Here is a 21,145-nt window from a genome sequence, read left to right as displayed (position 1 = left end):
ATAAAGTCCTGGAATTTTAGCCGACCTTGAGTGTATAGACTCTTGTTATGTCGTAGAAAACGAGTCTGGAAAGACTTGAGCAAGTCCATGAGGCCCCTGCAAAGGAATGCTGCAGATTGGCAGGCAGAGTGACAATTTTTAGCTACATTATGAATGTTGACATCTTATCCATAGTAGTTGTGCTGTTGAAAAGTGTTAATTTCTCTCCTACGAACTTTAACAACGCCACAATACCTACTATATTTAGCCTAACCGAACGTTTTTTCAACTTCCTTTGGCCAAGGAGGACTACGATGAATGTTAGCTGCCATTCTTACATCAAGTATAGCATAGATCATTTCCAACTTTTGAGTCAGTAGCTTCTTAGTTTTTCTCTGTTGTGCGCAGACAGACTGTTTTTAAAACCTCAGCACAGTTCAGCAGTAATGTCCTGATATATATATATATATATATATATATATATATATATATATATATATATATATATATATATATATATATATATACCGGTATGTACCATGGTTTTGACCTACTCTTTCTGTCTCAATTCGACTTTGGACCGAGATGATGTTGAAAACTTGGGACTGAGACGTTGTTGACGTAATGTATACATTTCATACCCTGTTATACTCTCAAGCATAATGTATAACCAAAGCACTTTTTGTTGAAAATACAGAATTTTGACTTAGTTGTCTGACCAAAATAGACTATTGACTCCTCAAATTGACAAAAAATTACATACCGGTATGTTGTGAAATGTTCTGGTTCACTTGGTGTCCCCGCCCCTTGACTATTAATCTCACCTAACTGTCGTAGTAAGTGAGATATTGGCAGGTGTGGTCAACCAAAAAAAATAAATAAATAATAAAGCAAGCGGATACGGAAACATCTACAGAGTAGTTTGAAAAACAAAACCATCAGAAAACAAACGTGTAAAAAATCAGCAAAATTCTTAAATATCTTGAAGTTTTTGAGATTTACCAGAAGAAAGCAGCTCCCCAGTACCTGTATTGTTTGTACCCCTTAAACTGGAAGTTGCGATCGTTTCATCTTTTTGTATCTCTGATCACTTGAAAACTTAAAATTATAAATTCAGTTTTCTATCGTTTCCCACATACGAAATTCAGAAGTACCAGGTCACCAATGAAACTATAGTATGGATGTCTTTAGGGTGAAGTTAGATAGATTTCTTCAAATCGCGGCATATCATATTTGATTTAGTCAAACAAATCATATTTGATTTAGTCAAAAACTCGTTCTCTCCCAAAGTTCATGTTGATAGCTTTTAAGTCGGATCAAACCCTCGTACTCGGGCTCTTTTGGTATATAAAGTCCAACCCTACGATAAAATGTCTCGGCCTGCGGCCTCGACATTTTATCGTTTGGTTGGACTTTATATACAAGAAGAGCCCTCGTACTCGGGCTTTATCCTATACATAAGCTTTAGCTGCACGCGCGCGACGCCGCGTCGGACACTGCTGCGTAGAACGTGGAAAAAACTATCAATGTTGCATGCTTGGCTGTTTTTGTAGCTTGTACTTTGAGTCATGAATATGTCTTAGAGTATTCATTGTACACTGGCAGTCGCCTACTAAGACGTATCTTTGTCATTCTTGCATCTGTACATATGAATGGCAATCTGATTAAAATCAGATGTAGAGTTCGGCGACGTCTTCTTATGCGTACGCGGTATTCTCTCGAATAGCGAGGGGCGACAGCGAGAGAATACCGCGTACGCATAAGAAGACGTCGCCGTACTCTACATCTGATTTTAATCAGATTGATATGAATGGCTGCCTGAAGTGTGGGTCCATATGGTATAAAGGCTACTATGTAACAGTGTTTTGTCGAAACTTGACGAACATTAACAGGAAAGCACTGAGCAGCAGCAAATGACATGACGGAGGCTGAGCACGTCATCATTAGATGTAGTATAGCAGCTCGAGCTACAGTACCGCTGCTACTTATAATGACAGGCTTAAGTCATGACCTGTGAAGCATTTTTCCTTGAAGTGAACTAACCTTTAATTTTGTAGCACCCATTTTCGGTTATCTTTGTTAAATTCTACGCCAGATATTGTGGACTGAAGCAACTTTATTTCCCGGGTGTCAGCAAACGCTATTAAGAGTGCTCCAGAGCCCTTCGTTTCGTTTCGTGGAAATTTGATGTCAGAATAACAATGCAAATACGTAATTTCCTTTCGCGGAATTCCGATTGCCAGCACAGCAAGCGGCAGGAATGGAACAGGCGCAGGCGCATTTCCGCTATGGTTCAATAACTTTTCCATGCTATGTATACTGGATCATGGAGAGCGAAAAGGACAGTTACAGCGAGCGCGAATAGAAACTGGACACCTAATTAGCAAAGTACCCAGCTGTATTGCGAGGCATATTGCTATATCCCTTTGTAATTCGCCAGTGACTTTGTTAACTTGTCAGCGATATCGTTTTATGTTACAGTCAGCTGCAGACACTTTGAGATGTTGCAATAAAGCTTATCTGGGTTTGAGTAATTCAGTATAGGGGTGGCTGCTTGTTGCTTGGTGGGATTCAAAACGAGTGAAGATAAAATATCCGAATCATACACTACTGGAGTGAAACTTCACTGATAAATAAAAATATTTCTTCAAACTACACTTTTGGTCTCATTTACTGCTCATCGAATTTCGATAAAATGTGCATGATGTTCGTTGCAAGTTTGTGAATGAGTGGTATCTTCCATAGAGGACGGCCAATGAGTGGTCACACGACTTCTTGGCGGCACAAAACTTCCAGGTAGTTAGCTGAGCGGTTTCACCCTCGCGAAGTGAAGTTTCAAATGAACACAGTTAACATTATGTACCAATTTCAAATACTTTACCGCGGCAGAACCCGTCAGGTGTACGCCAAAGAACAACTCAAACAATATTCCCAATTGACGTCTTTCATCACTCAAAACATACCATCGCTCAAGAATGTAGCTTTTCAGTTACAGTACGTCAACGATGAGAAGACTGTCATCACTCTCAGTGATAATGAATATGATCTTCAAGATATGTACCGATGCGCTGCACCAGTTCATAATGCGGACTTCGTTCGATTAAAACTTATGGTCAGCGAAGGGTGTTCACCAGCTATGGTTTTACAAGGCCGAAAAAGAGATCGGGATGAGTCTAGTAATGACAACAGTGCAGGCGGAGATGGCGAAAGACGGATACGAGCAAGACAACAACTACAACTTGATCATGAGTTAGAGACCGTCAAGTCGAAAAGCAAACGATGGAAAGATAAGAAAGAGGAAGAGATGTGTAAGGAAATAGAATTTCTCAAAAGTGAAAAAGTGGCAGTGATAGCACAGAAGCAAGAAATGGACAGAGTAGTTACCGAAGCCAAACCCGTGGGAACTAATCTCAGAAGTACTTGCAACATTTGTCACCGCCGCGGACACAGGGCTACCGGCAATAGGAACAGCGAGGGCTGTCCACTCGGTGAGCCTTGCAGAGGTTACATTTTCTGCGGAAGATCGGATAAGCACAAACATGACTACATGGCACGTCTAAAAAAACTAAAGGAGCGGGAAAGCCAACTAACAAAAGTAATAACATCGAAAGAAAACGAACTAAAGCAGTTGCATGACTTTCAAAGTCGATCTACCAGTGTTTTCACAACAACCATCACCCCACGGCTCCTCGCTGCCTTCCCTGATAAATACAATCGTCGAACAACGACAGGCAAAACTGACCTTCAACGTGACCTAAGCATTCTGAGGAAAGCCTTCAATAACCAAGTAAAGAACCTTCCCGCACTGTCTAACGCCGAAAATGATCGTACAATATTTTCCAGGGCCATCAAAGAACAGTTGCGCTCCATGAACAGTGAATACAGCGGATGCTCGACAGAGGAAAGGAAAGTTGTACAAAAATATACGATATTCTTATCAATGGTAAGTAAACATATATAGTCATTTTGAGTTGAATTCAACAATAAATTGTACTTCATGAATGTAGTGAGCAGTGCGACATAAAGTCGTTCATAATATGTATAAATGTATTATTTGCTTGTTTATTGATTATTTTAATCTCCTTTTATTTCATTTCGTTTTTCACAAAGCGTCTCCGGTGCAAACAATGAAAAGTCATCAAACTTCGGACCTCTCCGATACGGAGTGCGCTAACTCCAGTGGACATCACAAGCAAGAAAGGATTCGGAAATGCCGTAAGAGGATTGGGCGTTGTGCAGATCGTGAAGCAGAGAACGTCGAATCTTCGCAGTCGGAAGATGATGACATTACACCTCATCAGCTGAAGGGTATCGCTCGCGCAAATCGCCGGGAAAGTTACCGCGACATGTTTTATTATCCTCCGCCAATTTATCCTTTCCATTTCCAGCCCTCGTTAACTCCAGATCCAGGTTACACACGCGCACCGGCACAACTTTTGCCTGACCATGTATATGCCCAACAGTTTCGCCATCCATTTTATCCTCCCAACACGTATCGTCAACTCAAGGCCCAAATTTCCCATATTATGGAATGGGATTATCTCCGTCGTACCAAGTCGCTACATTCCAAGATACAGGAAACAGAACGAGCGGGCAGTTTACACCTGTAGACTCTCTATCTCGACCGCACAACATATCGTCATCAGAGATGCTTTCGGAAACGCGCGAAAATATGCCAACTCATGTGATTGACGCCGGGTTACGTCAAATATCTGGTAGTACAGATATTCAAGCTAGGGCACCACCAACTCAACAAGTCACGGCCGCAGCAGCAATTTCTACCGACACCAGCTGCCACCGGCCATCCCCGATAGCAACAGATCGTCATGCTGAACAACACATGTCAAATATGGATGCACTCTTCGAAGCTGCTTTGCTATTAGGCCTACAAACTGGGACGTCGAAGAAGAACGCGACAGACACATGACTCTCATTGAAGTTTGGATTTACCGGTACATGATCTCGCGGACTTGTCAAGCAGTATGCATTTATATTTTGGCATTCTTGGACTGCTGAAAAAGTGCATAAAAATACTGCACTCCACGTTCATTATCTCATGTGATTCAGCTACTTCCGGTACATATCTTGTCAGCGAGTGTGCACAACAGACTACTTTTGCTGTTCTACCGGTAAATTCGTCGTATTTTGGCCGTTTGATACAAAGCTTATTTACATCGTAAATAATTCCATCTGAGCTTTTCATCATAATAAGCGTACCCAAACGTTTCACATTGCATTGCTGTTAAATTATTATGTTTCCAAAAAAAATGTTCTATTTGTTATTTAAAAAAACCCATGGCCAATTGTATTGAGTTTATTCATGAAGATTATATTTACCTACAACAAACTTTTCCTTTCAGATGTGCCATGTCTTAGGATGACATTTTTCCTTTGTTATTAAAATACTGCATTTTACAAGAATATTCAATTGATGTGTTGTAATACTGAATGTGAAAACCAGTGGATGTATTGAGTGTAACGAAATACAGGTGCACAACTAAGTCTCACTTTTGTCAACAACGTTTATTCTATATCGCGTTACAGAGTATAACGGTAGTTTGATACAAGTCTCAGTATTGCCGAGGAGAACGCTTCAAAACATGGATTAGGAACATCAGTGTCATGCCAGTTTTGCATATCAATCTAGAAAACAACTACATAATCCAAACCTATGTTTAAAGAAAAGTTTGAGCGTGAGAGAAACTCTGACAACGTTGACATGTATTAGTCCAGCTGACTTCAAGTCCGCAGATCAGCTGTATTCCGCTCGGTTGATTACGGGACCATCAGAATGTCACAAAGTTCAAAGATAGATAGGTGATTTGGTAAGTTTTTGTGGGCAAATCTGAGTTAATGAGTACAAATTTGCGCCCACAGCAACAGAAAAACATAAACGCATGTGTAAAATACTGCATGCCATGTACAGCTGATTAGTAATCATTCGCGTGATGCTCGGTCCCAAGGCCGATGAATGATCAGAGTCAAAACAACGGGAAGCCGCATAGTCTAAAGAAATTCCGAGACATTATCGGTGTAATTTCTGAAACTCCGTCTATGATAGCAGTTTCTGTAAATTGCGTAGCAAATATATCATGCTGTTGAAGGTACCATTTCACGTAGCGAAAACAAAGTTCACACGTATTCATTTCGGGACTGTAAGGGGGTTGAAATATCAGATCCACTCTCCGGTCATTCAGTAGTTGGCGCAAGTTTGTCTCTGCAAAGCGCCCGTGGTGGAAACCACAGTTGTCCATTACCACAGTATCGCCTGGTGATAAAATCTGTTGACCTTGGTCATCTACCATTTCTAGGGCCTCCTCGAAAAAGTGCACCATTTCTAATCCGTTTGAAGGGCCGTCAAGAATACTGAAGTAACTCACTCCTCGCGCGCAGTGAAGGAGGTTTAAAGTAAAATTCACGTCTGATGTGTAACGCTGAACTTCAAACGCACGCTGGCCTATTGAACTATGCCCGTATTGTCTGTTAGCGGTTGTCCTTTTGATGCCTGCCTCATCGAAAAAATGAACGCTGAGAGGGTCCAGTTGGGTGACTGCATCAATATACAGCATAATCCTCTGTAAATTCCGTTCAGTCAGCTGTTCAGCAGGAATACTTTGTATCTTCTTGTATGAGTAATTCAGATCTCTCCTGAGAATTTCGTATATCGTTCTGCATGCTGGGAGAGTCTCTTCCGTGCAAATGCTTTCACGAAGGAGTTCTGCCCGTATCTCAGAGGCAGTGATCGATGCTTTTTTGAATTTGAGAAATTCGACAAATTCAACTACGTCCGGCAAGCATTTTGATCGGGGAGCTCCAGGTATCTTCTGCCGCAAAACGGAACCTGTCCTGGTAAAGAGGGTTAACACGTTCTGAACCGTAGACTTTGGCGTATTCAGCTGTTCAGCGATCTGACGCACACTGTTTCCAGCCGTAGACAAATCAATAATTTTCAGTCGCATATCGATATTGAGACGGGTCGACATCTCTGTCAGTTGAAGTTTTATTTGAAAGATGCAACAGTATTTAGTGTCATGTGACAAAACGGAGACGGATGCATTTTCTTTGGAGGGGCGTCCGCACTAGACTTCAGTACATTTAGCGTCAATTTAAGGATTAAATCACATTACGTCAATGTGCAATTTCCACTTACATTTCTAAGTTATAATTGTCTTCACTTAGGTAAAATACTTGTGGTATTTCTAAATTGATTTTATCCTGAGAGACGGTGCCGCTGGAAACGCGTTCGACCTAATCACAAAATAGTTTATTCCAGATAAGGAATGGTGAGACTTGCCGACGGCCGTTTGGTCGTGTGTGAAAGCGGAAAGTCACTGGGTATAGCTGGGTAAATTGTCTCTATAACCGATATAAATGTATGGACCCTTTTTACTGTGGTTTGACATTAAAACCTGTAAGAAAATGCAAAATTTAGGTGCGCGTACGCTATACTTATTCATGATACGGATCCTCAATAAGAGAGACTGTGTTACTGAAGGCACGCATTCAGTTATTCTGGATATTGTGTTAAACCTCTACAAAACTTTCATGGTGCGCATCGCATCGCAGCATCTCTTTTTACCTCCACAATCGCCGGTTGCACTCTCTATGCAATTCAAAAGTTACAAAATTGTGCTGAAATGATCACTTCTCCTGGACTCAAGCATAAACTCCTTTATTGTTGTTTGCGTGGATACCACGAATGTGGCCAGATGTGAGAGCCTGGACATAAAAATTTTGCCGCCATTCACCTCGCGAATGTTGCGCCAGCCACTCTATTTGGAAGAAACCACAGTTGACTCATTCACAATACAAGAAGTAGACACAAACAAAAGGGGATTTTATTGAAATTCAAGAGAGCACTAAATGAGACCACAAGTGTAGCTTACAAATATCTTTATTTTTTAGTGAAGTTTCTGATATTCACCTGAATATCATTATTATCTTCACTCGTTTTGAATCCCACCAAGCAACAAGCAGCCACCCCTATACTGAATTACTCAAACCCAGATAAGCTTTATTGCAACATCTCAAAGTGTCTGCAGCTGACTGAAACATAAAACGATATCGCTGACAAGTTAACAAAGTCACTGGCGAATTACAAAGGGAAATAGCAATATGCCTCGCAATACAGCTGGGTACTTTGCTAATTAGGTGTCCAGTTTCTATTCGCGCTCGCTGTAATACTACTGTGTCGGGCCGTTTTAGTGATTTTTCAAGTAGTTCAGAACAGAAAGGAAGCTGAACCCTGATCAAATACCATTCTGATTTTATTAACAATATCCGTATTTCACAACAATTTATATATTTAGACGATAAAGGACTTTTCTTCTGTGATATGATGAGTAAAAGTACTTATAAAGGGTCTTCCCTTGATAGATATTTTGGGATATTATGCACATTACCCTTTGATTTCATGCGGCGGCTCACAACAAGACAAAGATTCAGCTTCAAGTTGCCACTCATAGATTTAATAATCGAAGCATTGATATTGTATATTATTGTCTAAATACATGGCTTTATATGTCAAAGAGCAGATGGCCATTTGCTCGACGCTAGGAGAGCAAAGAGTCTCCTGCAGCGAGGGCACATAAACCCATGTATTCAGGTAGTAATATTTATTACATGCCTCTTCACAGTTAAACCTATGTGACATTTAGTTACATACAAGGTGTACTCAAACAATTTTACCATAATCGACCAGCACCAAAATAGCAGTGCGCGCATATAGCGTTATGCATCTACTTTGACGTCGAAAAACGCGTAGGGCTTCACCGAATCGGGTAACGATGGAAACCGGTCAGTACATCGTTCACGCGGCTCGCTATCCCGCCTGGTGTTCCTACTCAAATCAGTGAACTGATTTGCACCCATGTCGGGGCATGTTATACATTTCTATCAGTTTTAGGATTTTAAAAAATTCTTTAATCACAATGATGCTTGTTACATGTGTTGGAAACCAAGCAATTAATGATACACATCACTGTATTCATCAAAAGCATTTGGCAAAAAATGCCTAGTCTACGGGGGCCCTAAACGTCACATGGAATTATATTATTTTGAAATGTAAACTCTGTTTTTGTAGATAATATCTTTGTTATTTATGAAAGTTTATTTCCCAAGCACAAACTTAAATTTGTCCGATGCAACTCTTATTATGAGGCACAAAACTCTATTTTGACGGACTAAACTTTCTAATCTTGACATTGCAACTGTAATTTTAGTGGGCACAACTCTTATTACAAGAACAAAACTATTTCTGGTAGACGCAACTTCTATTATATGTAAGTAAACTTTAATTTTCTGTAAGAAGTTATGCTTTGCAACGATAATGTTTATCATTTAAAAGTAATCTTTCCTTTGCATTTTACAAGGGTAGGTTTAAATACTTAAAACAAAATTTACTTCTGAAGACTGACCATTTAAACCATGACGAGATTTTTTTTGTTTTGTGGATATTAATAGTTCTGTGGTTATTTAGAACACACTCCTAATGCTTTTCAAATGTTCATTTCAGGGAAGACAAAATTAAATTTCAAGAGCCATATTTAGTTTTTTCAAACTCAAGACTAAACTTTCATGAACATTTTTCTTCCCAAATAAGTTTTAATACTCTGAAGTAATCTGTTGGTTTCGAAAATTATATTACACGAAAGTCTTTATTTTAAAAAGAAAATGCTTTAGTTTTTAAGGGACTGTTTCACTTTTACGGGACCAATATTTTTCCTGGGTGAAGGTTTTTTTTTATACTAATCAATTTTAATCTAATTTCTAGTCGTACAACTGTGAGGGCGAGTATAAAAAGTTCATTTATACCGTAACTCTTTTGTGAGGCGCAGTTTCAGGTGTTAGAGTGCAAAACTTTCTTTTGAGATGACAAAATATGTTTCGAGAGAGCAAAATACGTTTTTCTTCGCTGCGAAAGTAAAGTTATCCCACGAACACAATGCTCATATTATAGGAACTGTAGGAGTACACAAACTACACAAACAGATGAGACAGTGAGATGGCTATGTAGCACTGACCAGTTTCTAGTTTAATTTCATGGAAGTTACGTCTATTACATCTATGCTTATTTTGACTGACTGACTGACTGACATTATCAATCAAATCTGGCGGACCAGGATCAGTTTCAGTCAACAGTGACTAACTCTGTCAAAAACGAACCTGATAACAGGTGAGTATTCAAAGCCCCATATTTCAGCTCCGTAACAAATTACCGGAGCAACACATGTGTCAAAGAGTTTAAATGCTTGTGAGAGGGGGAGCCCTCCTAATTTCTTGAAAACAATTTGTTTCCTTTCATTACTTTTAGCTGGTGACCATGAAAGTCGTGATGACATTAGCATACCCAAGTAGTTGTAATGTTTGACAACATTTACTGGAGAACCCATGTAGAACCATTTTTCATATCCCCTCAATATCCCACCGTTTCTAAATACCATGATTTTGGACTTGTCTAAATTGACCGACATGCCCCACTGATTACAAAAAAATATCAAGTTTGTTCAGCTTTCTCTGTAATTTTATAGGCAGATCGGCAACATCCGTTACATCATCAGCGAACATGAGAATTCCAACGTTGTCAAAGTTCGAATTAATTGAAATCCCCCATTTTCTATATACATATATGACGCAAGTTCGTTGATAAAAAGACTAAATAATAGAGGACTGAGCATGCACCCTTGTCTGGTTCCCACATTACAGTTAAAATAATCGGTTAGTCCGCCATTACACAGAACACTTGACTCGATGTTATTATACATGGATCTAAGGACTTTAAGTCATTCCCATGTAAGCCATAGGATATCAGTCTATGCCACAAGTACCTGTGAGTCACCCGATCGAAGGCTTTAGAGAAATCTATAAATAAACAGTACATGCGGCCTCTTCTTTGAGAAAGATACTTTTGTACAATAGACTGTAACGTGAAGATATTGTCAATCGTACTGTAGCCCTTACGGAAACCAGCTTGTGATTCAACAATGATATGCTGTTCCTCTACCCATTTGACCAGACGCTCGTTAATAATTTTAGTAAACATTTTGCTCATACATGATAAAAGGGAAATGCCACGAAAATTGTTGACGTCTGTAAAACTACCTTTTTGTGAAGGGGATAAATAATACCTTTACCCCAACTCTCTGGGAATACACCTAAAGCAAGAATCAAATTAAACAGTTCACAAAAACAGTGTTTCAAGACATCATTACAGTTCTTGAACATTTCGTTCACAAGTCCATCAGGATCAGGAGACTTAGAGTTCTGTAAGGCGTCGATACACTTCGAAACTTCCCCGATAGTAATAGCTCTGTTAATGTCCGAAGGAGTATTATCGTCGCAGGCAGCACAAAAAGCATCGTGGTCTGCTAAATCAAGGGCAATTTTCCGTTCAAAAACGGCATCCTGGACAACAACTGAATTATTTAGTAGCGTGTTAAAATAATCAAACCATGCATTTGTTGTGATGTTATCAGCGGTAGATACCGACTTATTGCTTCTTATTTCTTTAATTGTCTTCCAGAATTTCGTATGATCGTTCGCGTGATGTAATAAAGTGTCCCGTTGTTTCTTCTTATAGTTTTCCGCTTTCATTTTACATAATTCTTTAAATAGTTTTCTGGAATCAGAGTACTTTGTTAAGTCTTCTCCCTTATTTGATTTACGAAATGTATTTAAAAGTTCGAACTTCCGGTCTCTAGCGCGAGAACACTCCTTGTCCCACCATGGTTTGTTAGAGGGTATGTCTGTTGTACGTCTCTTTCCACTTGAGTCATCATGTCCTCCCCAGCTCTTGTGAATATATCAGTCAAAGTCGTTACAGCTTTGTTCAAATCCTTGTCCTGAACAGCTTGACTGAAAATTCTATACAAAAATTCAAAACCTTCGTCTTGTAATTTGTGTTTGAAGGTGTCAGATAAAAGCGAATTCCAACGAAATTTCTTCCATACATTGAGTGCATAACATCTGTACTGATATCTCCGTCAGTTGTAGTGTCATACTCATTGGGAAACAAAAGCAGCATTGAATAGGTAAATGATCGGAAATGTCTAACGTTTCAACTCTGAAGTCATCAACGAATTGAAACAAGGACGTGCTAATGATTACATAATCAATCAAACTTGCTCCGTTATTTGTATAGCAGGTGTAGTCCCCTTCCTGTCACCGGTAAACGCCCGTTTACTATGTGTACATGTTGTTTATAACAGAATTCAATTAGGGATTGACCAAATCTATTTACAGTACTGTCCCGTGATTTTCGAGGTAAATCAAAGTGGTCAATTTCATAGCCAGGCTGGGAAGTACCTGTGGCATTCGTATCACCAGTAAGTGCTCATCTTCAAATCTTGCAAGTCCCCAACTCTAGCATTAAAGTCGCCAAGAAATATAAAATCAACACTTTCAAACCGAGAACAAATGTCCATAACACAATTTTCCAAACGAATAATGCCATCTAATCACCCTCTCTATAAATTGGGCGCCCTCTGGTGAGATCTACACGCCACACACAATTAAATCACGGGGTGTATTAAAAGCATTTCTGCTAACGAACAAAACACAGAGTTCTCGTTATCTTTGAAAATGCGTCTTACAAAACGAGAAATAAAATTAGCAACATAAATACACACACCACCAGAAAATCTTCCATAATTTCCCTTACGTTTTCTCGAGGACGAATAACATTTGTAGTTTGGCAGCCAGTCACAAAAATCATCATTGGATCTTGCCCAAGTTTCTGTTATACAAGCTATAGAAAATGCAGAGAAATACTGTTTCAGTCCGATGTCATTTGTGTATTTTTTCAAACCCCTGGCGTTCCAAGCAGTAATTGAATGTGTATTTTCAGCAGTTCTTGCATGTAAGTGTTCATCTTGACACTGACTCACACTCTGTCGATTTTTGGCGATGATAGCCTGGCCACACCACTAGATAGGAGTTAGCTCATTACTTCCAGAATCAAGTTTGTACTTTCTGCCGTCAATAAGCAATTTATCATACGATAGAAATGCTCGTTTACCTTCATCTCTAGCCTTGACAAGGAAAGGTATGAGTTTCTTGCGAGCCTGTCTAACAACAGGAGGTAAATCTTCAGTGACAAATATCGGTGAATCTTTTGTCAGAACAGAACGCGCTTTCTGCAGCACTGCCGAACGTGCTCACCGAACTATCGTAGTAAGGGAGATATTGGCGGGGGTGGTCAAAAACATAAAAAAATTAAAAGAAAACAGATACGGAAACTTCTACAGAGTAGTTTGAAAAATAAAGAAACACCAGAAAACAAACGTGTAAAAAATCTGCAAAATTCTTTAAAATCTTGAAGTTTTTTTGAGATTTTACTAGAAGGTTGCAGCTCCCTTGTACCTGTATTGTATAAACCCCTTACTGTGGAAGTTGCGATCGTTTCATCTTTTCGCATCTCTGATCACTTGAAAACTATAAAATTATAAATTCAGTTTTCTATTCGTTTCCCACATACAAAATTCAGAACGTACTAGTTAAACCAATGAAACTACCGTATAGCATGGATGTCAAGACAGTAAAAGTGCTTTCTAAGATCTAGATGTACAGATGCAGGCCAATTAATGGTCACAGTATTTTCTTGCAACAAGGAAGGCAAGAATGGGTGAACAAGCAGAAATATGCCCATAATGATGAAACAACAAATCAAAAGGTATTTAGTTAGTCTCTTCTCAAAAAACAGACTTCGTATAACAGCAACAAACGTTTTTATCATTCAATAACACGATATGTGACATGTCATCTATTTGACGAAACATAACACAAAAACGCATGAAAAGGCTGAACTTCAGCTTTGTGTATAGCAGAAACGGGTCGAAACGTTAAGTTGCCACTCGAGTGGGAAGACTGTAAAGGAAATGAAGGCAATTAACTTCACACGCAAGATCTACCGTTGTTAGTGCTATTATATAGTAAATGAGTGTATAATTGTTATTTTTGCGGAATACATTGCGAGAAATTGGTGAATCGACCCTGAAGAAAGGGTTTATGTTTGAGTGCCTCGTGCTGGTGGTGTGCGATATGACGGAACTTAGACATGTGCACGGATGTGTTTGTATATAGATTTAAGTGTTCTATAGAAATTACCATGAAGGCCATACTTCATCAAACAAAAAATGATTCATACGATCGAAGGCCTTCTCAAAGTCAACAAAGGCACTTACAAACGACTTCGAAAAAAAAATATCGATTAATAATTGTCTCAAGTATAAACATATTATGAATACAACTATAACCCTTACGAAAACAAGCTTAGTTTTCAGAAAGGGACAATTTTTCTCAACCCATATCTGTACTCTACTGTACAAAATTGATGAAAGCACTTTCCAAGTAAAGAAATAAGAGTTATACCACGGTAATTATTTACATTGTCAGGGTCTCCCTTTTTATGCAATGGAACTATCGAACCTAAAGCCCACTCTGACGAAAAATAACTGCAAAGAAACAATTTATTCAACAAACAACAAGTAATTCTTTGAACTTTCTAGGAGAGTTTTTAGGTAATTCCGCTGGAATACCATCATAACCTGGTGCATTTCCACATTTTAAATTCAAAATACTTTTTCAACTTCATCAAATGTAATTTCTTCATCAAGCAGACTACAATCAATATGATCACAACCACTCTCACCAAATAGGGGATCAAACTCATCTACAATATTTTTAATCTCACAATAAAATTCATCACTTTCACCAGAAATCATTCACGAAGTTAAACAAACCATGGAAATGTGAGAACCAGTCTGTTGAAATGTTAGGTGAAGGGCCCCGAATTATTTTCAGGAGGGACCAGAATCTTTTAGAATTAGACTCCGTACAGCATTCATTAATTTCTTCTTTTCATTTCTTTCGTGTACTTTCCTTTTAATTAACAACAGTTTGCTGTAGTTAGACTTACACATTTTTAAAACTGCCAATGAATCTTTTGATCTAGTACGTCTGAATTCGTTCGATGCTTTTGTCGCTTTGACTTTGGCGTCGACATATTCTTTATCATACCAACTTTTACGTAAATAAATACCTTTATACTTGGCAACATTACATTCCACTTTCATTCTAGATGCAGCTGTATACAGCATTTCGAGAAGTACAGCAAGACTGGAGTCGTAATCATTATTTACAAGTGCATCTGAAACATTTTTCGTAAAATCTGTCAGCTCTTGTACTATTCCAATAATCATTATGATAAAACTCAAAACTTTCATCATCACTCCAACCTATTTTCGTTAAAGCAGAGACACTGTGATCATTAACAACATGTACATTTGTAGAGTTAGTGTAAGAATTTAAAGTTACAGTACTATTCTGACATAAACGAAAAACCAATGGTTGATGATCAGATTCTATTCTATCATCAATAAAAAATGCACAATCTCTTTTATGGCAGTCGAATTACACAGTAGGTAATCTACTACACTGGCACCTGCACTTTTTATGCATGTAAAGTGACCACTCTCATCTGAAAAACGATCATTCATGATTCTCAATCCAGATGTCTTACAAAACTGTAACAGACATCGCCCATAACGATTACCGTTGCATCACATGAATTCCTTAAATGCAAGATATCGTCTGTTGCATGGTATTCATCACATGGTAATAAGGTCATATTATCAAAATACAAATGATCTATATCCGTTGCTGTTCGTGCATTAAAATCCCACACATAAAACAATGATGATCGGAAAAACGTTGTGTATACATAGCATAATTCTCATATCATCTCAACCGTAGAATCGTCAGCATAAGATGAATGAACCTTCTGTTGAGATATAAACAACACCTATTAAAAGTAAGATATCATCTACTGTTATCATTCTAACCCACATTACATCATCAGATTGACTAGACAATTCTGAAATAGACAAAACATAATCATTTGAATATAACAGCAACAAACCACCAGAATATCTTCCGAAGTGAGATCTTTTAGAACGAACTTTAGAAATTGATTTAAACCCATGTAATGAAAATTGATCTGAAGCTGTAGCCCATGTTTCTGTGAGGCATACAATACGGAATTGCTTAAGATACGTTATAAAATATGGATTTGACCATTTCGTCTTCAAGTTATTGATATTCCAACATAAAATATTGATAAAATTACCAAAATCATTATCGCTAAGTTTCTCATAAGTTATGTCGTTGTATTCTGAGGATGGTCATGCAGTCTTGTTTGGTTTGAGTTGATGTTTCTATCGCCTTGGCCCCCTCGCTATCTTTTCTTCAACTGTACAACTTACTGAGCTTTAGTATCATACACGTAGATATCACCTTCAAGGATTACTTTGTCATAGCGCATTATTGCTCGTTTGCCATCTTTAATTGCTTGGTCCAAAATCGGCCACAGTTTCCTCCTCTTTTCTCGAACCATTTCCAAAAAATCTTCTCTAACTGTACAGTTATGCCCATTTCGTCCAGAGTTTCACCAATGCAATCACAGTACCTTTACGTTTTCATGCTACCAAAATTCATAGACAATCTAATTGATTTCTCGTATAATAGCCGATAAATTAGGAGCCCATGTTGAGAGAAAGCTCTCCAAGAAGCGCCCCCTGTGTCCCTGTATGGCCTTGAGCATGTTAACAATGTCAGGGTAGGCCTAGAGCAGTTGCACATGATATATACAATGTTTCTGCTTCTTGCTGTTTCAATATCACAGGACAGTAACTGTACCTTAAAGTGATTTTCTTCTTCACTATATTGTGTTGTATGTCAAATATAGTTTCCTGTCTTACTTCTCAAAGTAGTGAAACACCAAGTATTTAGCTTGTCAACAGTGTTTATTCATGTAAAAATCATGTAAAATGGAAGTGTTGCTGATTACATTAGAATTCTACTCTAGAAATCGCTTATCAAGAAAACGTGACAGGCTGTATACTAACAATGCTGAATACTGAAACTGTAGTTGATAATCAGAACAAATACGGTAAAGTGAAAAACTTATTTAAAGTTACCATTGCTTGCTCTTAGTAAAATGGGAACTAAGTATTATCAGTACAAATCATTGTTATTTGCTGTATTTCAGAGGTAAGATAGATGGACCCAGGACAGCCAGGGATGAAAGGAGGCGAGCTACTCACAATGAGGTAGAGAGGCGAAGGAGAGATAAATTAACAACTGGATTGTCAAACTTTCAAAAATTGTACCAGAATGTGCTCAGGATCATTCCAAACAGGGACAGGTGAGTTTATTATGATCTCTTCAATTCCAACAAAGCAGTAAAGTTTAATGGGCCATTAGCAGTAGCTGTAACTTTTGCTGATTATTTTCAAATCAATATTACTATTTTAGGATAAATAGGCTGTAAGGATATAACTTTTCTCGTTGGAGTACAGGTAATAAGTAGCGCCTCATATGCTAAAGGTACTGGGTTCGAGCCCAGCAGAAGTGTTGCTTGTTTCATAAAAAATAATAAATTAAATAAATTAATTTATAAATTTATGATTATGAATACTGTTGATACAAGTATTTTTATTTCAGAAAGCAAGTACACTTTCTGTTTTCGTCAGTACAAATTATGTTGATCTAGACATGACGTAGCTGTGCTATCGCAGCGGTACTTGTGGCGTATATCAAACGCGCTTGTGTCAAGGGTCATCGCCACAGTTCTGCCGCGAGCCAACGCATCACAGTTACAGTAGATTTCCCAGAATTCATTATGCTTTGTATCCTGGGAGATACTTGAGTGAAGTCTACCATATCTCCCATGTGTAGACAAATTCACAGACTATCTATCAAAATTTTGAAAACGTACTTTTATTCACACCATTCTTCTCAATTCTCATTTAAAATAATGTGGAAATTATGCATAATTGAGAGAGGAGATATTTGCCACAGATTGTGTCTTCAGCCATACAGAATAATGTGATGGAAAGTAGGGAGACTAGATGCACCTGTTTTATGAAACAAAAGGATATTAATTTTTTGCAATGGAAGTGACAAAAGAAATTTGCATGCGAAGTTTTCTCAGAGAATGAATCCTTCAGTACGTCATAATTTGCTACCCAAAAAGCATGGCATTTGTAGTACCTAAAGAATGTGACTTTTATGATTGTTTAGCGGTTATTTTGAAACGTTCACTGAAATTTCTAAACGTACTTTTACTGGATATTATTTAACAATTATTCTGATGCTGCACACTAGTGCTTACATGTAGAAATAATAAAGGTTTTAGAAAAGTAACTTTCAAGGATACAAATCAAAGAGAATTGTTGGTAATGTATTGTACTGTGCGCATCGGCTTTTTTTTTTTGCGGTTTTCTATGCCACCGACCGGTGTCGTAGATTTAGCTCTCAAAATAATGAACTCATATTAGCCTTTGAATTAATAAACTTGTATCATCTTTATCATTGACTATCTGAGACTCATTCTGTACGCCTGATAACTACCTTGACAATAAGAACGCGTATTTTTGACTATTTTCCCGTAGGCCGTTGACAGTTTCTGCGATGTTTGCCCGGTCGTGCATACAACACACTGAATATTTTGGAGGTAAAAAAGTTCAAATCGAGCAGAAAACATCGGCGGCTCACCGAAAAACAGTCGAAAATGCATGTTGTCACAGTCGGGTTTGTTAGGAGGAGTAGAAGATGAGTCGTAGATAGTCTATGATACAGTAGGTACAATGTGATTTATTCCAAGCTTTATCTATTTTATTTATTGCGAGCTAAAGCTAAGACACCTGTCGTTGTCGTAGTAAACTGCCAAAAAGACCGTGCGTTGGCTCGCACCGGAACTGTGACGATGACCCTTACCCGAGCGCGTTCGATATACGCCATAAGTACCGCTGCGATATCACAGCTAGACAAGAAGGTATCAGCATTACCAATATTATGTAGTGTATGTGACGTTGCGATGTCCAGTTATAAGCGAATGCTAGCTGAGACTTAAATTCTTTTATCAAAGTAGGTTGAACAATACAGAGGGCATTGACAAGATTAATGCAAACACTTTAGGGCATGAGTTTTGGAGTAGAACAAGTAACTGTGTTACAAACAGGAAAATGTACTAGTAAAATTACATCAATAGCTACATTCATTCACAGAATGACATCCAATAAAATTGTAAATGTTTGAATTTTGGGAGATTTTGTATATTAAGAAATCCTCTTTGACAACATGATTCATATATTATTAGTAGATTTAACTTCATCAGAATAAAACCCCAGCCAGTGTTAAGGTAGTACTCGCCTTGAAAGATTCAAAACTTTGCGAAAGCTTTCCTCAAGAAAATGTGAAAACATTAAGGGTCACTGTGCAAAATTTTTGATATCGGGGAAATATATTACCAATAATTTACCAATATTTGAAATCCCAATTGTTGCTTCTGTGCCAACTATTTGGGCAAAAATAAATATTTGATTTTCACTCAAGCATGGCTATTGGGAAAAGTTCACAAAAGAAAAGATCTAGTAAAAGGAGTCGTACCGTGTATGTGAATGTGAGTTGGTCTCTCTTATTTCTGGTATGTATTTCAGATTTTGTTTGAGATATCATGAATGTCCTTACTGTGATACATCATCCTTTTGGTCATATATTTTTTTCAAAACATTTGCATTACAGTTGCTGTAAGTTTAGATACAGTATACATATACATAAAAAAGCAATTAGTCTTCAACCTGCTCGGCCCTCTTCCTTGTAATTACGTCCACGCTGAGGATCGATGACAATAAGTTTAGGCCAAACCACAGTGGTGAAAGGGGTTGAAGATAATGTTGCATTACATTTTATTCCTTCTTTTACAAGTACCATTCATGTTTTCAGTTCTTAGTTACATATGCAATATTTGTTGACAGTTATATGTGTATGAGGATGATGTACTTCCTTTATTTGTGACATTTTATCCTTACAATGCTAGAACCACTCACATATTTATCAGGCCTCTGTATCTTCACAGAGCAAGGGAGGAATCCTGGCGAAAACGTGCGACTACATCCACGAATTACGCAAGGCCAACGCCAGAATGGCAGAGAGTCTGAAAGAAACGGAGAGGTTGTCGGTGGACGCGGAACTGCTCCGACAGCAAGTAGAAGAATACAAACAGGAAAACGCCCTTTTGCGAGCACAGCTACAGCAACACGGAATTGAAGCAGTAGTCTCAACAAGTACCAGCTGAGTGATGTCCCTTGAAAATATGAAAGACTGATTGTGATTGGCTGTTATATTTTCAAGATGAATCCTGATAGGTGGACATTAATACTGACAGCCAATCCTGGTCATAGTTTATCTGTATATAGATATTGATTTGGACTGTAAACTGGACCAAACTTGTAGCTTGCCACGCTAATGTACCAGATATTCACACTTTGGTTATGTCTTATTTTATTTTACGCAGTATTTTAAATCTTTTCTTCTCGTCAATTTATGTTCTTCAAGATATCGTTAATGTCAAACAGTATCTAGCAATGTCGTCTCAGTGCGTCACGAATTTTTACAAGAGAGCCAACTTTGTACAGATCACAGTGATAGAATCATGAGACCTTTTTCTCTGTAGTTTGCATTATACAGGTCATTGTTTCAGTACCAGAGATACGCCATCCTTGACTGTGTTTACTAATCGTTACACAGATTTGTTTGTTTTCCCTTGTACGTAGATTGCTTGATCTGTTGGGATAATGCAGGTGTTTTCAAAGCAGAATCAACTGGTTGATACATTGATGTTCAGAATGGAATGATTTCTTTTTCAAATAAGACTTTCTGTAAATCTCTCTCTCTCTCTCTCTCTCTCTCTCTCTCTCTCTCTCTCTCTCTCTCTCTCTCTCTCTCGCGTCTGGTGTCGTGCATTTTGCTATGTGATGTGATGCAAAACATGTATCCTTTTCCTGTCAAGTCCAATTTCCCCATCAGGTGATGGTTAAATCATGAAACACAACATATTCCGCATATTGTATTTTACACAATACTGTACATTTTAAAAGTGTTGAATACTTAAAGACTGTAAACTTCATTTGTTTGACTAAAGATGCTATAACAGACCAAGCCAAGTAGGTTAAAATAACAGTATGTCATGTTTGGCTCAATATCGCATTTCACTGACTTGGGTGATGGGGAAGTGATACTGTCTGGCAGGAAAAAGGGGTATAGCATTGTCCTTAGTACCCTCTTCTAGCCCTAATCCTGCCAATCACATTCTCCATCAAGTCAAGTT

At 38.2% G+C, this 21,145-nt stretch overlaps 1 protein-coding gene and 1 pseudogene across 1 annotated transcript; one reads left to right on the top strand and one right to left on the bottom strand.

Annotated features, from left to right (window-relative positions):
- Nucleotides 1–5,960: 5,960 nt before the first annotated feature.
- On the bottom strand, nt 5,961–6,962 carry LOC139128279 (uncharacterized). The gene has a single exon (XM_070694083.1). It carries the CDS (start codon nt 6,960–6,962, stop codon nt 5,961–5,963), a length of 1,002 nt encoding a protein of 333 aa, XP_070550184.1.
- Nucleotides 6,963–16,583: 9,621 nt separating this feature from the next.
- Nucleotides 16,584–20,355, top strand: LOC139128278 (upstream stimulatory factor 2-like; annotated as a pseudogene).
- Nucleotides 20,356–21,145: the final 790 nt, after the last annotated feature.

The sequence above is a fragment of the Ptychodera flava genome, unplaced genomic scaffold (assembly GCF_041260155.1).
Source record: "Ptychodera flava strain L36383 unplaced genomic scaffold, AS_Pfla_20210202 Scaffold_47__1_contigs__length_1083325_pilon, whole genome shotgun sequence".
In the NCBI taxonomy this organism is placed as follows: Eukaryota; Metazoa; Hemichordata; class Enteropneusta; family Ptychoderidae; genus Ptychodera; species Ptychodera flava.
This window is presented reverse-complemented; position numbering and strand designations above follow the sequence as displayed.

Excerpts from the sequence above, each read along its gene's own strand:
- LOC139128279 (XM_070694083.1), bottom strand. The coding sequence starts at position 6,962 with ATGTCGACCCGTCTCAATATCGATATGCGACTGAAAATTATTGATTTG.